The 15871-nt window shown below is 40.9% G+C and overlaps 1 protein-coding gene across 1 annotated transcript in view; it reads right to left on the reverse strand.

The window, feature by feature from the left end:
• Window positions 1–711: 711 nt before the first annotated feature.
• vps37d (VPS37D subunit of ESCRT-I) overlaps window positions 712–15871 on the reverse strand; it is a 33769-nt gene continuing 18609 nt past the window's right edge. Inside the window, exons 3-4 of the mRNA XM_063895503.1 lie at window positions 11539–11621; window positions 712–4514 (exon numbers count right to left, since the gene is read on the reverse strand). Coding sequence (XP_063751573.1) covers window positions 3984–4514; window positions 11539–11621 — 614 coding nt within the window. The 3' untranslated portion in view covers window positions 712–3983. The remainder of the gene's footprint in view (window positions 4515–11538; window positions 11622–15871) is intronic.

Raw genomic sequence — 15871 nt, forward strand, 5'->3', positions numbered from 1 at the left:
GATATGGCAATAGCATTCAGGTGTTAGGATAACTGACTGTAACTATCAGTAGATTTCTGCTTAAATACCAATTTAAATTCATGTTTTCACAGTTCTGTCATATTCTTTTTTCCTGTGTTTCTTTGATATTTGTATCCTTCTATGTGAAAATGTATTCGCTAATAAACCAAATCTGATTCTGATTCGTCGATCAACAGGAAAATAATGACATTTAGTGCCATTTTTCATGCAGAAATGGCACTAAATGCAGATTTCAGCGTCTCAAATGTAGAAGATGTTTTACATTAAAGTGAATATCTTTAGGTTTTTGATTGACTAAACGCGTTTGTTAGGAGTCTCTTTAAGGTCATTTCAAGAAGGTGATGCTAGCTTTGTAATCTTTCTGACTTTTTTTCCACCAAAACATATTAATATTCATTTTGATTAGCCATGAAAACAGCTTGGTAGCCAGGAATATTGTCTCTTTCTAAGTAAGGGCAATAAAAGGGGTATTTATGCATGTAAATGTAGTCGCTGTGGTCAGAGGAGCAACATGAGATCTGGAGAAGCAGCGTTTACATCCTGAGACTCAGATCTGCACGTTTGGAAGAACCAGTGCCCAGTTTCATCAAGAGTTCACTCCTAACGGTGATCCTTTTCCTCTTGTGCTTATTTACTTTGAGATGCAAGAAAAACAGATTTAAAAAATGAAAATATTGAATGACTTGATGATTGAAGGCAATGTGTTCTTGTTTTATTCAGTAAGAGATGGCAAGCAAAAGCATGTTGTTGAAGGCATGACATTAAATAAAAAGAAACAGACAAACTAAATAATGAATAAAACTCAGAGTGGAGAAAAAACTGCATAAAATATCACCAAATCTGGAGAAAACAAACATCCTCGGCACATTTTATTGTTAATAATTTAACCACTTTTATGTACCAGAACATATTGAGCCATCATCTTCCTTACTATAATAACATTTTAAAGGTAATTTCTGTGAATGCAGCAACAGGAATAAAAAGAAGTTCAACAGACGGGTTGTAAATGACAGTAAAAGGAGGATTTTTTGGTCCATTTTCTTCCACAAATATACAATAAATAAACAAGAAAAGCAACAAAAATCTAGGAATTATAGAATTAAAATGCATCACATGTTTATAACGTAATCATCTATCATCCTTTTAGTATTAATAACAATGTCGGGCAATGTGTGAGGCGTCAGCTTTTCCAGTTTGTGCTTCAGCTAACTCAATAATATGCTCGTAGAGATGAAAGGATAAGCAACTTTAACTAAATTCAGATCATCGGGAAAGAGCCCACAGACGTTGGAGCTAAAACAAAGATCATCTGATAAGGGCTGTGTTATTTTGTTTACCCGGACACTTTGCATCTCTCTGCACTTCTTTTAAATCGACGCAGCTTCATTCACAGATCCCAGCAGTTTGTGGAAGAATGATGGCAAAAAAACCCAACATAAAATAATCCTCACAGGCTCGAAATGCATTTACAACTCTTACTTGATTAGGAATATTCCCGTTAATAGAACAACTCCTTTCTTTACCTCTGTATGTCACTGGGCACCGGCCTGCAAAAGGCATTTTCATGTACGTTGCCAAGCTGTACTAAGCATGCACTTAAATGAGTTATTAAAGGGATAGTTCAGATGTTTTTAAGTGGGGTCTGATGTGGAGGAAGAGAGCAGCGAAATGAAAATCTGTTTATATTTCACATATTTCACCTTGCTGTAAAACACCTCTTTAAAAGCCACTGAGAAAAACTGTAATTGAAGCATGCAAAACCCAGGAGGGTCTGCTGCTGCAAACATCTTTCAGTTAGTTTGTGTTATTGTGTGATTCCAGTGTTTGTAAATCAATCCACCACAATACCACACACACTCTACTGCATGGAGGCAGTAATGACCTGTGTTTTCCAAGCTAAAAATCACTGGTCACTGATTTTGGATATCCTGACATCTCTTTCCTTGTTCTAAAAGATGTGTGATGTAAGTTTTTCAATGCGTGTCATTTCGACCCAAATTTGTATTTTTGGCGACACATGGACGATTGTTGACATCGTCCTGCCTCCATCTTTTTTGTTGTATCCATTCAAAGGATCATTTTTGATATTTAGATTGTTATTTCCTGTATTTCTTTTTATCTATACTCATGGCATCTAATGCATAGCTCCTAAGAGGGGGATCTTTGCTCTGTGGCTCTCCTCGACGTTTGTTACATCTTCTGGGTTTCTTTCTTGTACGCTGCAAGCACAGAGTGTCTCGTATGCTGAACACCCCCAAAAACCCATGTTTAATTTATGATAATGGCTTATGTTATAGTAAAATTCAATTTAAAATGATTGATTGAAGTTATTCAAATTGGTAATTGATGATATGTCATACTCTCCATTCCACCCTAATTGACACCGGCCTCCTTTAACCCCACATCAAATAAATCCGAACCATCCCTTTAATGAGCAAAATCTACAATCCCGAGCTTTTTCCCGTTTTAAATGCTGAAAGATGAGTAATGAGGATAAAGGAGGTCGACTTCAGAAGGAAAACCTCCTTATATTATATTCTGTGGCTTTGCAGAGCGCCGTTATTCTCACAGAGATTAAATTCCCCTCACTCTGCATCTCTCACTTCGGAGAGGGGCGGTGGGGGGGGGGGGGCAGAAATGAAAATAAAAACACACTGAAAAAGAGAAGCGGCTCCTCATTTAGCACAGTAAACAAGAAGCTTTGAAGTCAGCCATTTAAAATAGGATTTACATGAATAAATAGACGGTGGGAGCTCATAAAATCACACAGGAAGCCAGACACACATCATTCTGACAGGGAATTATTAATAAATACCACCTCTCCCTTTGTTCCCAGTTTAAACTCTTCAGCCATTCACTAAACCTGGGAGTTTATTCCAAGTATATGAACGTTATTATTGGATGAGATGAAGAACAATGACATTAAAACACCTTTTGATTGACGCCGTCGCTCACGTCTCTGTTTTGGAAACCTCATGAATGGACGGCGACTTATTTCTCTTTCTCCTCTTTTAAAAGATGTGCTTCTCAACCCTGTGCTTCTCTTCCCTTCTCGAAAAGTATAAAAATATAATAAAATTAAAAAACAACATCAATTCCTTCCCTCTGGGGGTGGGGTTCGATAGCTCTTCATCAAATCTGAATCCCTGATTAACAGGTTCATCTTAAAGTAGGTCATTCAAGTTAGAATTGTTTAATCAAAGCTACATCTCCTTCCTGAACCTCCGTTATTATTAACCCAGATCAACTGTGTTTTGAGCGGCATGCTGACCAGGTATTGACCACGAACCGCAATGAAAACGAGCCTACATGTGGCTAACGGTTCGCAGCTAGCTACCCTGCATCCAAAACTAGCTCGGTGCTTTGTTTACTTGCATACATTTCAACACGTTCACAGATGAAATGATGCATTTATTTATTTCAATGCCAGAATTCAAGTTTGATGAGTTCATTGCCCCACCCAGACTGCGGAGGTGAGACGGAAATGTAATTTTCTCTCTAAATTTGTGTCTTTATTCATTTCAGACTGTGGCTTTGAGGCCTAAAAAACTCAACAGGTTGGACTTAAGGACTCGACAGACCTCAGTAAATGGCAGTAATGGCTTTCGAAAGACCAGAAACAGAAATCAGCTGCAGGATTTCTCTATAAGTTTTCCATTTAAATATGAAAAGGCAAAAGGAGGGACTTAAGCTGGTGATGAGAGACTCGTTAGCATTGTAGCAGCTTTACAAATCCAGCTATCGAAGCCCATCCCTAACCCTCACCTGACCTGACCTGACCTGACCTCCCCCCCGCCTCTGCTCTGGTTTCATGAGTCATGGATGGAGAACAGAGACACTGCAGTGCTTTCTGTCTCTTGATCAGTCTTACATGATAGTGACAGCCACTGTTTGCTTTTTGGACGACCTCCAAACCGGCTTTTCCTCTCCCTCCTCCTCCCCTTCCCATTTCCTCCCTTATCTTATCGGTACGGCGGCTCCGGCTGGTGGTGGTTGGGCCTGTAAAGCTGCTGCAGTCTCACTGGCCGCCCGTTCGCCGGCCAGCCTCCCGGTAACTGTCCGATGACCCTCAACCCCACCGGCTGTCCGTGGTGTCCGGGAAGGCCGCCGCTGGGGCTGAGGATCTGTCCCAGCTGGGGCTCAGGTGGAGGGTTACTACTTGGAAAACATGGTGCCGAGGCGGGGGGAGAAACGGGGTAATGTGGGAGGAGGATGGCAGGCGTGAGGCCGTAGCGGACCTGGAAAACCCTGAGCGGTCCCTGCGCTACGAAGCCGTTGGGCCTCTGCGGCTCCTGAAGCTGCTCTGAGTCCTTCCTCACCTCCTTGCTCTTATCCTCCCCAGATCCTTTCTTGCTTTTGCTGCTCTTTCTCCCCACCTCCTGCATCTTCTCCGCCTGAGCCCGGCGGATGTGATACGTCTTCCTGGAGCTTTGGAAGGAGTCCAGGAACTCGTCCAGGCCCACGTTTCCCTCCATGAACTTCTCCAGCAGCTCCTGTGAAGCAGACCATAAACACACATCAGCGGGACGGAGTAACACGACAGAGGGAGGTCCGACCCGCGGGGACCTCGACTCGCATAAAGATCTAGAAGTCTAATTTATTTTGTTTCAAGACAACACGTTCAGCAGTGAGAAAACACTGCATGCTTTCCTGACTTTGCTGCCAGTGCTAATTATGGAAACAATTGATAAAAAACTGTATTTATGGTCTAATAAATGAAGAATATCCTGCAGAAATTCTACTAAATGTCTTTATTCTGAGATAAAAAAAACAGGGTTTTCTTTAAAGTGTCAAAGATCGAGTTTCTGTCAATCAGACGTGAGAGAAGGAACAATTAGCAGAGAATAAGTGGACATGTTTTGTTGTAATCCCCTGATGTGCAATAAAACTTCCTGTAAATATAAAACGTTGTGCAATATACAGTACATGCATGTGCAATATATCCTCGTGCAATTCACACTTTATTTAAATTATACATTGCTTACCATGGTGTACTTACAGTTTCTGCTATTTGCTTATTGTGTTATAAATATGTACGCATACGCTTTACTTTATCTGCACTATATAAATCCACCTCCAGGTGAACCTGCAATACTTATACTGCGCAGAACAAATGATTTAACACCGGATAAAGTTCGATCCAGGGAGGAAACTAAAGACTAATCTGGTGAAATATTCTTAAATAGTACATTATTTAGTCTACAAAATAATAAGGTCCATCATCAATGTCTTCAAATGTCCAAGTACATTTTTAAAAGACAGAAAAGGCAACACACAAAGGGAGGGCCGGCCGCGGGGGAGCGTTCAAACAAACTCCTCTAAGAATAAAGGAGGATTTAATTAGGTCGGGATGTTTACCCATGAACTCTGGCACAGTTTGTCCTCTATAATATTCCACGGTTAGTTCGTCTAACAACGAGGACAAAAGACCCGTGTTGCAGCAACTGTTACTTTTGGCAGAGCTTGAAAGCCGAGGGATCCGCGTCTGTTTGAGTTCCCAGGACGGATCATCAGTCCGGCTGAACCGCCAGGACAGACGTCATATCTGAGAGGTGATCACGGGGGGTTAGGTTTCACAGGATTGGGAATAAAATGTAAGGGTTTATTAGGATTTAGGCTCGGTAAGTCGGAACAAACTCTCCTGGACTTCTTTAATAATGTCTGAACTACAAGAAATATGACTTAATGCCTTTGTTTAATAACCTAACTGTAAAATAGCTATGGAATATATTGAGTTTGTATTCCATTTTCTGTGTATCTATAAACTTTGTTGATTTGTTTCTTGCATTATTATTATTATTATTATTGTTATTTTTATTATTATTATTATTATTATTATTATTATTATTATTATTAATATTATTATTATTGTTATTATTATTATTATTAATATCTATGTTTTTATTTATGCGTTGGCCAGTCTCCCAGGAAAGTGCGGTTGATATAAGATGTGTTTATAAATGTTTGCAAACCCACTAAAAACATTGGAATATAAAACATGTGTATTTATTTACATTGTGGCTTAATGGTGTGTGTGTGTGTGTGTGTGTGTGTGTGTGTGTGTGTGTGTGTGTGTGTGTGTGTGTGTGTGTGTGTGTGTGTGTGTGTGTGTGTGTGTGTACATAAGCAGTAAAGACACGCTCGTCTTCCTGCAGGAACCTGATTCATGTTAAATAGGTTTCCATTATCGGTGAGAGGGATTAGAGAAACACATTTCAGCTGCTGGATCCTGACGGTCATGCATATTCACACCAACAGCTCGCTGTAACGCGGCTTTACAGAACAAACGGGACAGACTTTGTTCAGGTGAAGAGAGAGAGAACAGTGTGGCAGGATAAGAGGGGAAAACCTGTGAGCATAATTGCATTTCTTTGCAGTAAAAAACTAAAACTTCGACTCACATAAAGCTCTAGGAATCTGCTGCTTTTCAGGTCAACAGGAATAATGTATACTGAGGAAACACTGTATGCTTTCTATGGTCTATTAAATGAAGAATCTAGAGTAGAATTTCCACCCAAATGTCTTTATTCTGATATAAAAAACAAGCTTTTTTTATCGCATTACGGCCTAAAAGGTTGCAGATTTCCTCATTTTCTATAATTGGATAATCTTTTCACATCCAGGTAGATCTTCAATCATTACAATGCCTATTGAAAAGTGTATTTACCTGATAAAGTAAGATCTAGGGATGCAATTTAAGGCTAAATGGTTGAATATTTTCTCAAATTATAGATTATTTGGTCGACAGAAAAATTGAAAAGGTAATTTCACTGCAATTAAAAATCTCAAACTCAAACAAATGTTTATTTCTTAGACAACAAAGCAGGAATACCCTCCCATTTAAGAAGCTGGAGTCAACCAAATGTTTGGCCTATTTGCTTTCTGAGCTGCATATTGGATTTGTTAAATTGTTTACACTTGTTTTGTTCGATCGACTCTGATCTAAATGTGTTTACGATGCCCCCACTGACCTGGTTCCTCTTCACTGACGGACAGTTTGCACTCATTGACCTGCTGTCCATTAAAGAGGACTCAGATATGATCTTTCCCTGACCAGTGGAAGCTCCAGTGTTGTTTAAAGATACTGATATCTAGAAAAGTCCTGAAACAAGGAAACTGCATCAAGATTGAAATCACAGGTCTTGGTTTTTATCCTTTTCATTGTTTCTCTTATCAATAACTTGTATTAGTTACATTTTCTTGAGTGAAACGTTGTATTCTCTACACTTTTGATCTATAACTTGTGCGTGATAGTTACTGACATCCCTACCTTCATTCTGCAGAATTACACAACTTTAACTCATAGAAACAATTAAAAACTGTATATTTGTGACCTGTATTTAAAGGATAAAACAGCTGACCAAATCAAACAGTATTAAATGGTGCCTTTCGGGACTATTTTCAGCTGCGGATTGATACACTTACGGTTGCAGCACGATAAATGTTGGATTTACTTTAACTAACCTACAGGTAATGAAAGGAACATATCCACAAGGCAATAAATGTGCATTTTTTATAGTTTTTGGACTCTAATGAAGCTCTTTGGCATAACATATACACAGAAAATTATTATCAATAAAGAGATTTGTTGACAATGAGACAAATATCACCAGATTTGTCCGTTTTAAAGTAAAAATCTGAGAATAAATGGTCCTTATTCCCACCTTCCCGAAACAGAAGACTGAGAAAAAATAATGAAAATCCCCAAATTTGTCCGTTTGAGGTAAAATCAGAGACCAAATGTTTGTTCATTCATGAACAGACGCTGGCCACCGGTCGACCCTGTGGTTTAGTTGGTGTTTTACATCTCTTCCCCCCCCCCCCACCCCCCCACTGGGTCTTGAGAGGTTCTCCATCTGGTGTGGAGGACCCCGTAAAGAACCTCAGGTCACAGGACGGGTTATTTGTTTTACTGCCAACACACAACAGCTGCTGTTACAGGAAAAGCTCATTTAACTTTAATGTACAGTGTGTGTGTGTGTGTGTGTGTGTGTGTGTGTGTGTGTGTGTGTGTGTGTGTGTGTGTGTGTGTGTGTGTGTGTGTGTGTGTGTGTGGCGAGACACAGCTGAATATTTGATTCACATTAATATTTAATTCAGACCAAAATGAAGTCGTCACCGCTGATTTTTCGGCCAATTCTCACCTGTTTTAATGAGGTTTTTATGAAGGGGAGTAAACTGGCAGATGTAGCTCGAGGGGAAATGATTTATTAAATGCCAACCATTTGGATAATTGATTGAATAATGTTCTGATTCCTGCTTTAAAAAAGTCCTGTTTCTGATATCTACAGACACATGTGGTATTATTTTATGACTGAATTTGCAAAGTAATTACATTTATGCCCCAAAAATTGTCCAAATTGTTTCCAATATTTTTAAACATAAATTAAAATGATGCTTCATCTTGTCATGGTGTCGTACAGAAGCACCATTTTATTTAGTTATTGCAGGGTAGGTAGTGTCAGCGACATGTTTCCTATTTAAAGGGGTCATTCTGCTCTTTTACAGGTTCATGTTTGTCTGTCGTTCCTCTACTTTGACATGTTTCCATGCTTTAATGTCCAAACCGCTCTTTATTTTACTCCCTAGTGTCTCAGTGTGCTCTTATTTCACAGTACCTTGACCTTTGACACGGTTTTCATTGATAAGATGGAAGAGAAAAGGAGAAATCTGGAGAACACAGCAAGAATCCTGCATCATTTAACCGTAAGTACAGGGTTTTTATGCTACATAACAAAAAGTACGACAGGGGAAAACATCATTTTGGCAGAAGAGCAGGCCTGACAAAATAATTTCCCTGTTGGCTGCAGTCCGACGGTTTAAATGCATAATCAGCAGGGAAAATAAATCTGTGACTCGAGTTAAAACCCAAACCGGTCTGCCCTCGGCTCAGCAGATGCTCCATCTGTACTGAAAGAGTCAAAACAGGCTTTCTTTAAAGGCTGGGGGGACATTTGAGGAGCTCTGCAGACTCTGAAGAGGACAGCAACACGTTTCCATCATCTGTTTTCATGTTGGTACCTGATGAGGAATCTTAATAAGGAAGCGCGTCTGACTTTAGGCCCCAGAGGTGTTCCTATCTGACATCAAGGCCAGATGACAAGCATGCTTTACAACATTTTCACGGTCGCAGTTCTTCGATTACATCTGAATCCTGAAAGATGTTTTTGAAATCTGTCGGGAGGAATATCTACAAAAATCATGATGTTTTTTGTCCACTGAAGCAAAGACCCTCCGAGCGCCGAATCCCAAACAAGATCAGAAGAGGAGATATCTTCGTATTGATTCAGCTCTACTAAATTAAACATAGCGCTCTGGTAAGGGGTTCATATATTCTAAAATCTTTGTGTATTTATCCAGAAAATCGAAGATGAAGATATAGCACACCTGAGGCAAACATGCACTGATGTGTGAGACTAATAAACAAATGTACAGAGGCGGAGCCGGGCTGTTTGGTATGAGCTGGGTGTCGCTTAATCAATCAGTGGGACAGCTGCTTTAATGACTGAGTCATGGAGGTATTGATCGGAGCTTTTGAGGCGGGGGAGGTGAGCAGCTGAGAGGATAAATCCCAGCCTGGAGCAGCAGTGTGGGTTTCATCTGAGAAAGAGACTCCCTCGCTGTCCAGATTAAAGGCTGAAAGAAAACGGAGGACTTAAACAGGACTGCGTGTTGATGCAGCATGTTGACTAAAGCATGTTTATCATAAGGGACTCTCTAATACTCATTTCAGGTGTATATCAGTATGTAGCGTCTCTACTTTAAAGAGTCCTCTCCTGCTGATGTTCAGGTGTATATCAGTATGTAGCGTCTATACTTTAAAGAGTCCTCTCCTGCTGATGTTCAGGTGTATATCAGTATGTAGCGTCTCTACTTTAAAGAGTCCTCTCCTGCTGATGTTCAGGTGTACATCAGTATGTAGCGTCTCTACTTTAAAGAGTCCTCTCTGCTGATGTTCAGGTGTATATCAGTATGTAGCGTCTCTACTTTAAAGAGTCCTCTCCTGCTGATGTTCAGGTGTACATCAGTATGTAGCGTCTCTTCTTTAAAGAGTCCTCTCCTGCTGATGTTCAGGTGTACATCAGTATGTAGTGTCTCTACTTTAAAGAGTCCTCTCCTGCTGATGTTCAGGTGTATATCAGTATGTAGTGTCTCTACTTTAAAGAGTCCTCTCCTGCTGATGTTCAGGTGTATATCAGTATGTAGCGTCTCTTCTTTAAAGAGTCCTCTCCTGCTGATGTTCAGGTGTATAACAGTATGTAGTGTCTCTACTTTAAAGAGTCCTCTCCTGCTGATGTTCAGGTGTATATCAGTATGTAGTGTCTCTACTTTAAAGAGTCCTCTCCTGCTGATGTTCAGGTGTATATCAGTATGTAGTGTCTCTACTTTAAAGAGTCCTCTCCTGCTGATGTTCAGGTGTATATCAGTATGTAGAGTCTCTACTTTAAAGAGTCCTCTCCTGCTGATGTTCAGGTGTATATCAGTATGTAGTGTCTCTGCTTTAAAGAGTCCTCTCCTGCTGATGTTCAGGTGTATATCAGTATGTAGTGTCTCTACTTTAAAGAGTCCTCTCCTGCTGATGTTCAGGTGTATATCAGTATGTAGTGTCTCTACTTTAAAGAGTCCTCTCCTGCTGATGTTCAGGTGTATATCAGCATGTAGTGTCTCTACTTTAAAGAGTCCTCTCCTGCTGATGTTCAGGTGTATATCAGTATGTAGTGTCTCTACTTTAAAGAGTCCTCTCCTGCTGATGTTCAGGTGTATATCAGTATGTAGTGTCTCTGCTTTAAAGAGTCCTCTCCTGCTGATGTTCAGGTGTATATCAGTATGTAGCGTCTCTACTTTAAAGAGTCCTCTCCTGCTGATGTTCAGGTGTATATCAGTATGTAGTGTCTCTACTTTAAAGAGTCCTCTCCTGCTGATGTTCAGGTGTATATCAGTATGTAGTGTCTCTCCTGGGACATGTCTCCATGCTTTAATGTTGAAAAAGCTCTTTATGTTTCTCATACTGCCTGTGCTGCAGCTCCTCTTTTCCCCCTCTGTCTGAAACCAGAGCCCAGTCTGCCCTGATTGATAAGCTGCAAGTACAGAGCCTAAACAGGAACTGGTCTGGTAGGAAATGGGTAAAAGACTGAAGCGTTTCTAAGAAACATGGGCTAAATGTAATGTAATGCATTGTTCAGAAAGGTCAGAACCCCCCCTCCAGAATAAAAACATGAAGCCCCTTCTTACATTGTTTATGAGACACTACTACATGTTGCAGTCAGAAGCAGAACATGATTGCTGGGTACAAAATGTGAGATGCAGGATTGTCAGAACACGTGTACATTATGTGTGTGGGGGGGATTTCTGCAGTGGTGGGAGTGGGTTGAGCTGCTCGCTGTATGGGTGATACGCTTCCAGTCTTTAAAGATCAGACGCCGGTGGGCTGACAGCTTCACTCCAGGCTGCCAGAGTGATGAAACACCGTTTGATTCTCAGAAAGAACAACAGGGGTGTTCTGATAGTGTGTTTTACCTCCGACTGCTCCTCGGCTCGCGCCACCTCTTCCTGCAGGAGGTTCTGCGCTGACTGCAGGCTGTGCTTCTGCCCGCGGGTTCCTGCAAAGACACAGGAAGAAGAAGAGGAAGATGAGGCACTGGAAAGAGAAAATCCAGTAAACAGGAAACCGCAGCAGAGAAAATGATTTTCCAATTCACAAAAAGGGCCCTGAGGGTTTGAGCTGACGAGGAGACGGCGGTGACTGGACGAACGGTTGCTGGCCAGAAGAAAAGGGGGAAAACAGGGGGTTGAGAATATTAAACTTTAAGCTACTTTGGGAAATTGCTCTTTTGACCACAGTCTCATTTTTGCCTTCGACTGAGATTTCCTCCTCAGATTCCCTCAGCCTATTAATCTATAAGACTTCGAATGAATTATCCACGCTGTCTTTGACATCGTACCTCAACAGGAATCCCCGAGAGCTCAGTGTTCATGTTCACACACACAAATCCTTTGTTTGAATTATTTATCTTCATGTCAATATGATAAAAGATTCAAGCAGCTTTCACAAACAGATTGCGGCAAGCAGCTCTCAAATACGAATCGAACCTAATCTGCCAGGGGAGACTCCAACACGATGAAAATCAGCATCACATGAGAGAGAAAGGCGTGTGTGTGTGTGTGTGTGTGCACGCGTGTGATGCTTTTGGTCAGCAAACTGTCCGACGACATATCTCCAGTTATGGAGCCTTTAAAAAAGGTACACTTTTTACTGTTAACCTTTGTTTCTCTTGTTTTACAAGTGCCCAAAACTACCAAGGTGTAGAAAAAGCAGAAATCTGTCAAACAGGATGAACAGATTTTCATTCAGCTTGGTTTTTATTTTGCAAAGTCATCCATATCTTAGTCTTCCATCAGGCTTAAACACCCATAAATCTGCTCACATGCAAAAAAAGAAGCCCCAGTGTTTGAGTTTTCTTCAGTATTCAAGTGTTTCAGTGTAAATGCGTGGGTCAAACGCACACAGGAACAGATCATAGACATTTCGGCATTCCTGCAAACAAATATCGCCTATTTTCTTCAATTGTGTTGCATATTTTCTCTGCTTTAATCTGACCTCTTAGTAATAATGTTTATTTGTTAGATCTATCCCTACTTATGTTTGTTGTAGTGCTGCTGCAACCTTATGTCCCCTCTGAGGATCAACACAGGTTTATCTCATCCTTAAACACACTGAGCTCATGTAGCAGTCACCAGCTTGCTTATTTCCTCAAAACACAAACTTAATTACCTTTGTTTACATGCACAAATGTTGACATACAGGAAGCCGCACTAATGCAACGTGACAAGCAACAGTTGCAGGCAGTAAGAGCTGCAGCCGGGTGCATGAATGAGCTGCAGCGCGCGCGTTTCCCTCCTGGGGGTCGTGGTATGACTTCATTATGAGCCGGCCTGACCCAGCTGACGGCAGAGTGTGTGTTGTCGCTGCTGGAGACTGTGTGACAGCTCTGAATGCCCGGGGGGGGGAGCAAATACAGGTTAGAGAAATGACTCTAATAACGCTAAGCCTCTGAGGGAAATCTCTGCAGATAGAGAGGGTATAAACAGTGTGAGCAGGCCGCTGTACGTCTGGTTCCTCTTTAGACGTTCCCTCCTGAGGTGCTGATAAACACATCTTCTGATATATTGCTTGTATGTCATTTATGGTGCCAACATCCTTTGGTGTGCAGCTAAAATGTTCTTTTTTTAAAGCTCAACACCAACAATAATCAAGTGAAGCAGAACAAATGGCTGGATAAGAACGTGATGTGAATTTTGGGAATGATTACTTCCATCTTTTTGCAATAAATGTGGACTTTTGGGACTTCACAATGCTTTGGATAATATTGGAAATGTTTGGATCGCATTGATAGGAAACTACGCAGCGACCACTGGAATCTTATTCTAGTATAATAAAACTAATAATAGTCGAGGCTGATCTCCATCTGCAACGCTGCAGAAACTCAAGGTTCAAACAGAATGAAAAGACAGAGATGGATAGACAAACCTCACGTTTGATTTACTCTCTACTTTTATGTTTGGATGCTGCTGTTTTGTATATCAATGAAGTGTGTTATTGTATTTACAGCTCGAGATGATTTCTGAGAAAGAATAAACACATTTGCTTGAACAAACCTCACAGTATGTCCTGCTTTCTACAGCATTAATAATCCACAATATGGTTCATGGTGCTGCCCATCATTGTGTGAACACCCGAGCCGTAGAGAGCAGGCATGCATTAAGGACTGGCCCCGTTCATGACCTCTCAGCGGGAGTAGGGGGAGATGGGGGTGTAATGAGAGGTGACAGCCAGGCAAACACACACTCCTACAGCAGCTGTATGTGACCTACATTTGAGGGGGTGGAGAGTGACGGGGGGGTTGGGGGGGGGGAGCGGTGGATGGTGGTGTTGGTGATGGACCTTCACGTTTTGTCTGGTTGCTGACATGAGACGATGGGCTTCATCCAAAGTTCATGTGTGTGTTTCCGGGCACAGGCTGATTAAATACAGGCGCTGATGTCAGCCTGATGTTCCTAAAGAGACGCCAGCGAGGCAATTACAACACCGTTTTAACTCCTAATTATTATAAAAGTGGGTATTTTTGATTAAAGTTGAGACGGGATTTCATGCCAACCCAGTGTCTCTGCTTTAAAGAGTCCTCTCCTGCTGATGTTCAGGTGTATATCAGTATGTAGAGTCTCTACTTTAAAGAGTCCTCTCCTGCTGATGTTCAGGTGTATATCAGTATGTAGTGTCTCTACTTTAAAGAGTCCTCTCCTGCTGATGTTCAGGTGTATATCAGTATGTAGCGTCTCTTTATTTTTCTCATACTGCCTGTGCTGCAGCTCCTCTTTTCACCCTCTGTCAGAAACCAGAGCCCAGTCTGCTCTGATTGGTTAGCTGGCCGGCTCTGTTGTGATTGGTCTGCCGCTTACAGATGTCCCGCCCCCTAACCGAACAATTACAATGAGTTGGAGCACTATCCAATAGAAGCGAGAGCGTTACATGGTGACGTCACTGTGTTCCGGAAGTCAAAATTAGAGATAAAATCAATTATAAAGAAATTAACGGTTAGTTTTTTAAACATTTAACAAAAGATAAAAGTGTTACGCTCGTGTTCTGGCCCCGTGAAGCCTTAATGGTTAGGGTCACTACAAAATAAACGCTTTGGATGGAACAAACATCACCTCATATTTCCACTGAGGTTTAAAAGACATCTGAAGTGCTCGTCATCGGGGGGGAAATGTATGACTTCATGGAGGAGCTACAGAAATCTATCCTGAATGATTTCCAGCGAACAGACGGCTGAACAGAGTGATGGACAGACGGACAGATGGACTGCCTCCCTTTGGCCCTGCTGTTAAAGGGTCATTTCACAGAGTTCAAATTATGGAGGACAAGATATTCCTCCACTATAACCCCTGAAGACGCGTCTACCCAGCTGGATAACTGTGTTCTTGTTTGACCAGATGTTCCGCCTGTCAACAGTTTGCATTGGAAATATTCTGGATACATTAAATCCCATTTATATCCACTGGGAGATAACACCAAAAGTATAATTTGGAGGATAAAATGAGGTTTATTTTGAAAAGGCTTACATTGTAATTGTGTTGGCAGGATATTAATTAGGATCTAAATCAGGGGTGTCCACACTTTTTCCACCGAGGGCCCCATATAGAAAAACATACAAAGGGCTGGGCACCTCAGTAGAGGTGAGGTATATTAGTCGTAAGTTAATTGATCAAAATCAATCAAAGGCAGGTATCAGAAATCAAAGGTTTACATAGGGTTTAATTTATTGTGTCACAAGCGTTGGCAGCTCATTCCTTAAAACACCAGCCTCAGATTGCTTGATAATAAGGGGAAATATGAAGGGTACATTTCACATGTGTTTTACAAATAAGTTATTGGGCTTTTTTTATCAAATTTAATTGACTGATTATAATAATATATATATATATAACAATATATGGAAAGCACAAGTCTCATGTGTGGGCCATATTCCATAATGCTTTTTAAATTATCTGAGGGCCGATTCAAAATGGACAATGGGCCGCATTTGGACACCCCTGATCTAAATCATCTATATTTTACATGAATTGGTATAATAATCTTCTGTGATTGTATAAGAATATTTCTGGAAACTGGACTGTTGGACGAAACGAGACATTTGAAGCGACCGTGGGAACGTTCCATTTGTTTTCGGACATTTTAAATGTAAATCATTTATCAATTCATCTAAAAAACACAGTCAGATGAAATGATAATGAAAGTAAACACTGATTGCATCCCTAGATTTATTACTAGGGTGTTTTATCAAGTAAAATA

The sequence above is a fragment of the Eleginops maclovinus genome, chromosome 11, assembly GCF_036324505.1.
Source record: "Eleginops maclovinus isolate JMC-PN-2008 ecotype Puerto Natales chromosome 11, JC_Emac_rtc_rv5, whole genome shotgun sequence".
NCBI classification, from domain to species: Eukaryota; Metazoa; Chordata; class Actinopteri; order Perciformes; family Eleginopidae; genus Eleginops; species Eleginops maclovinus.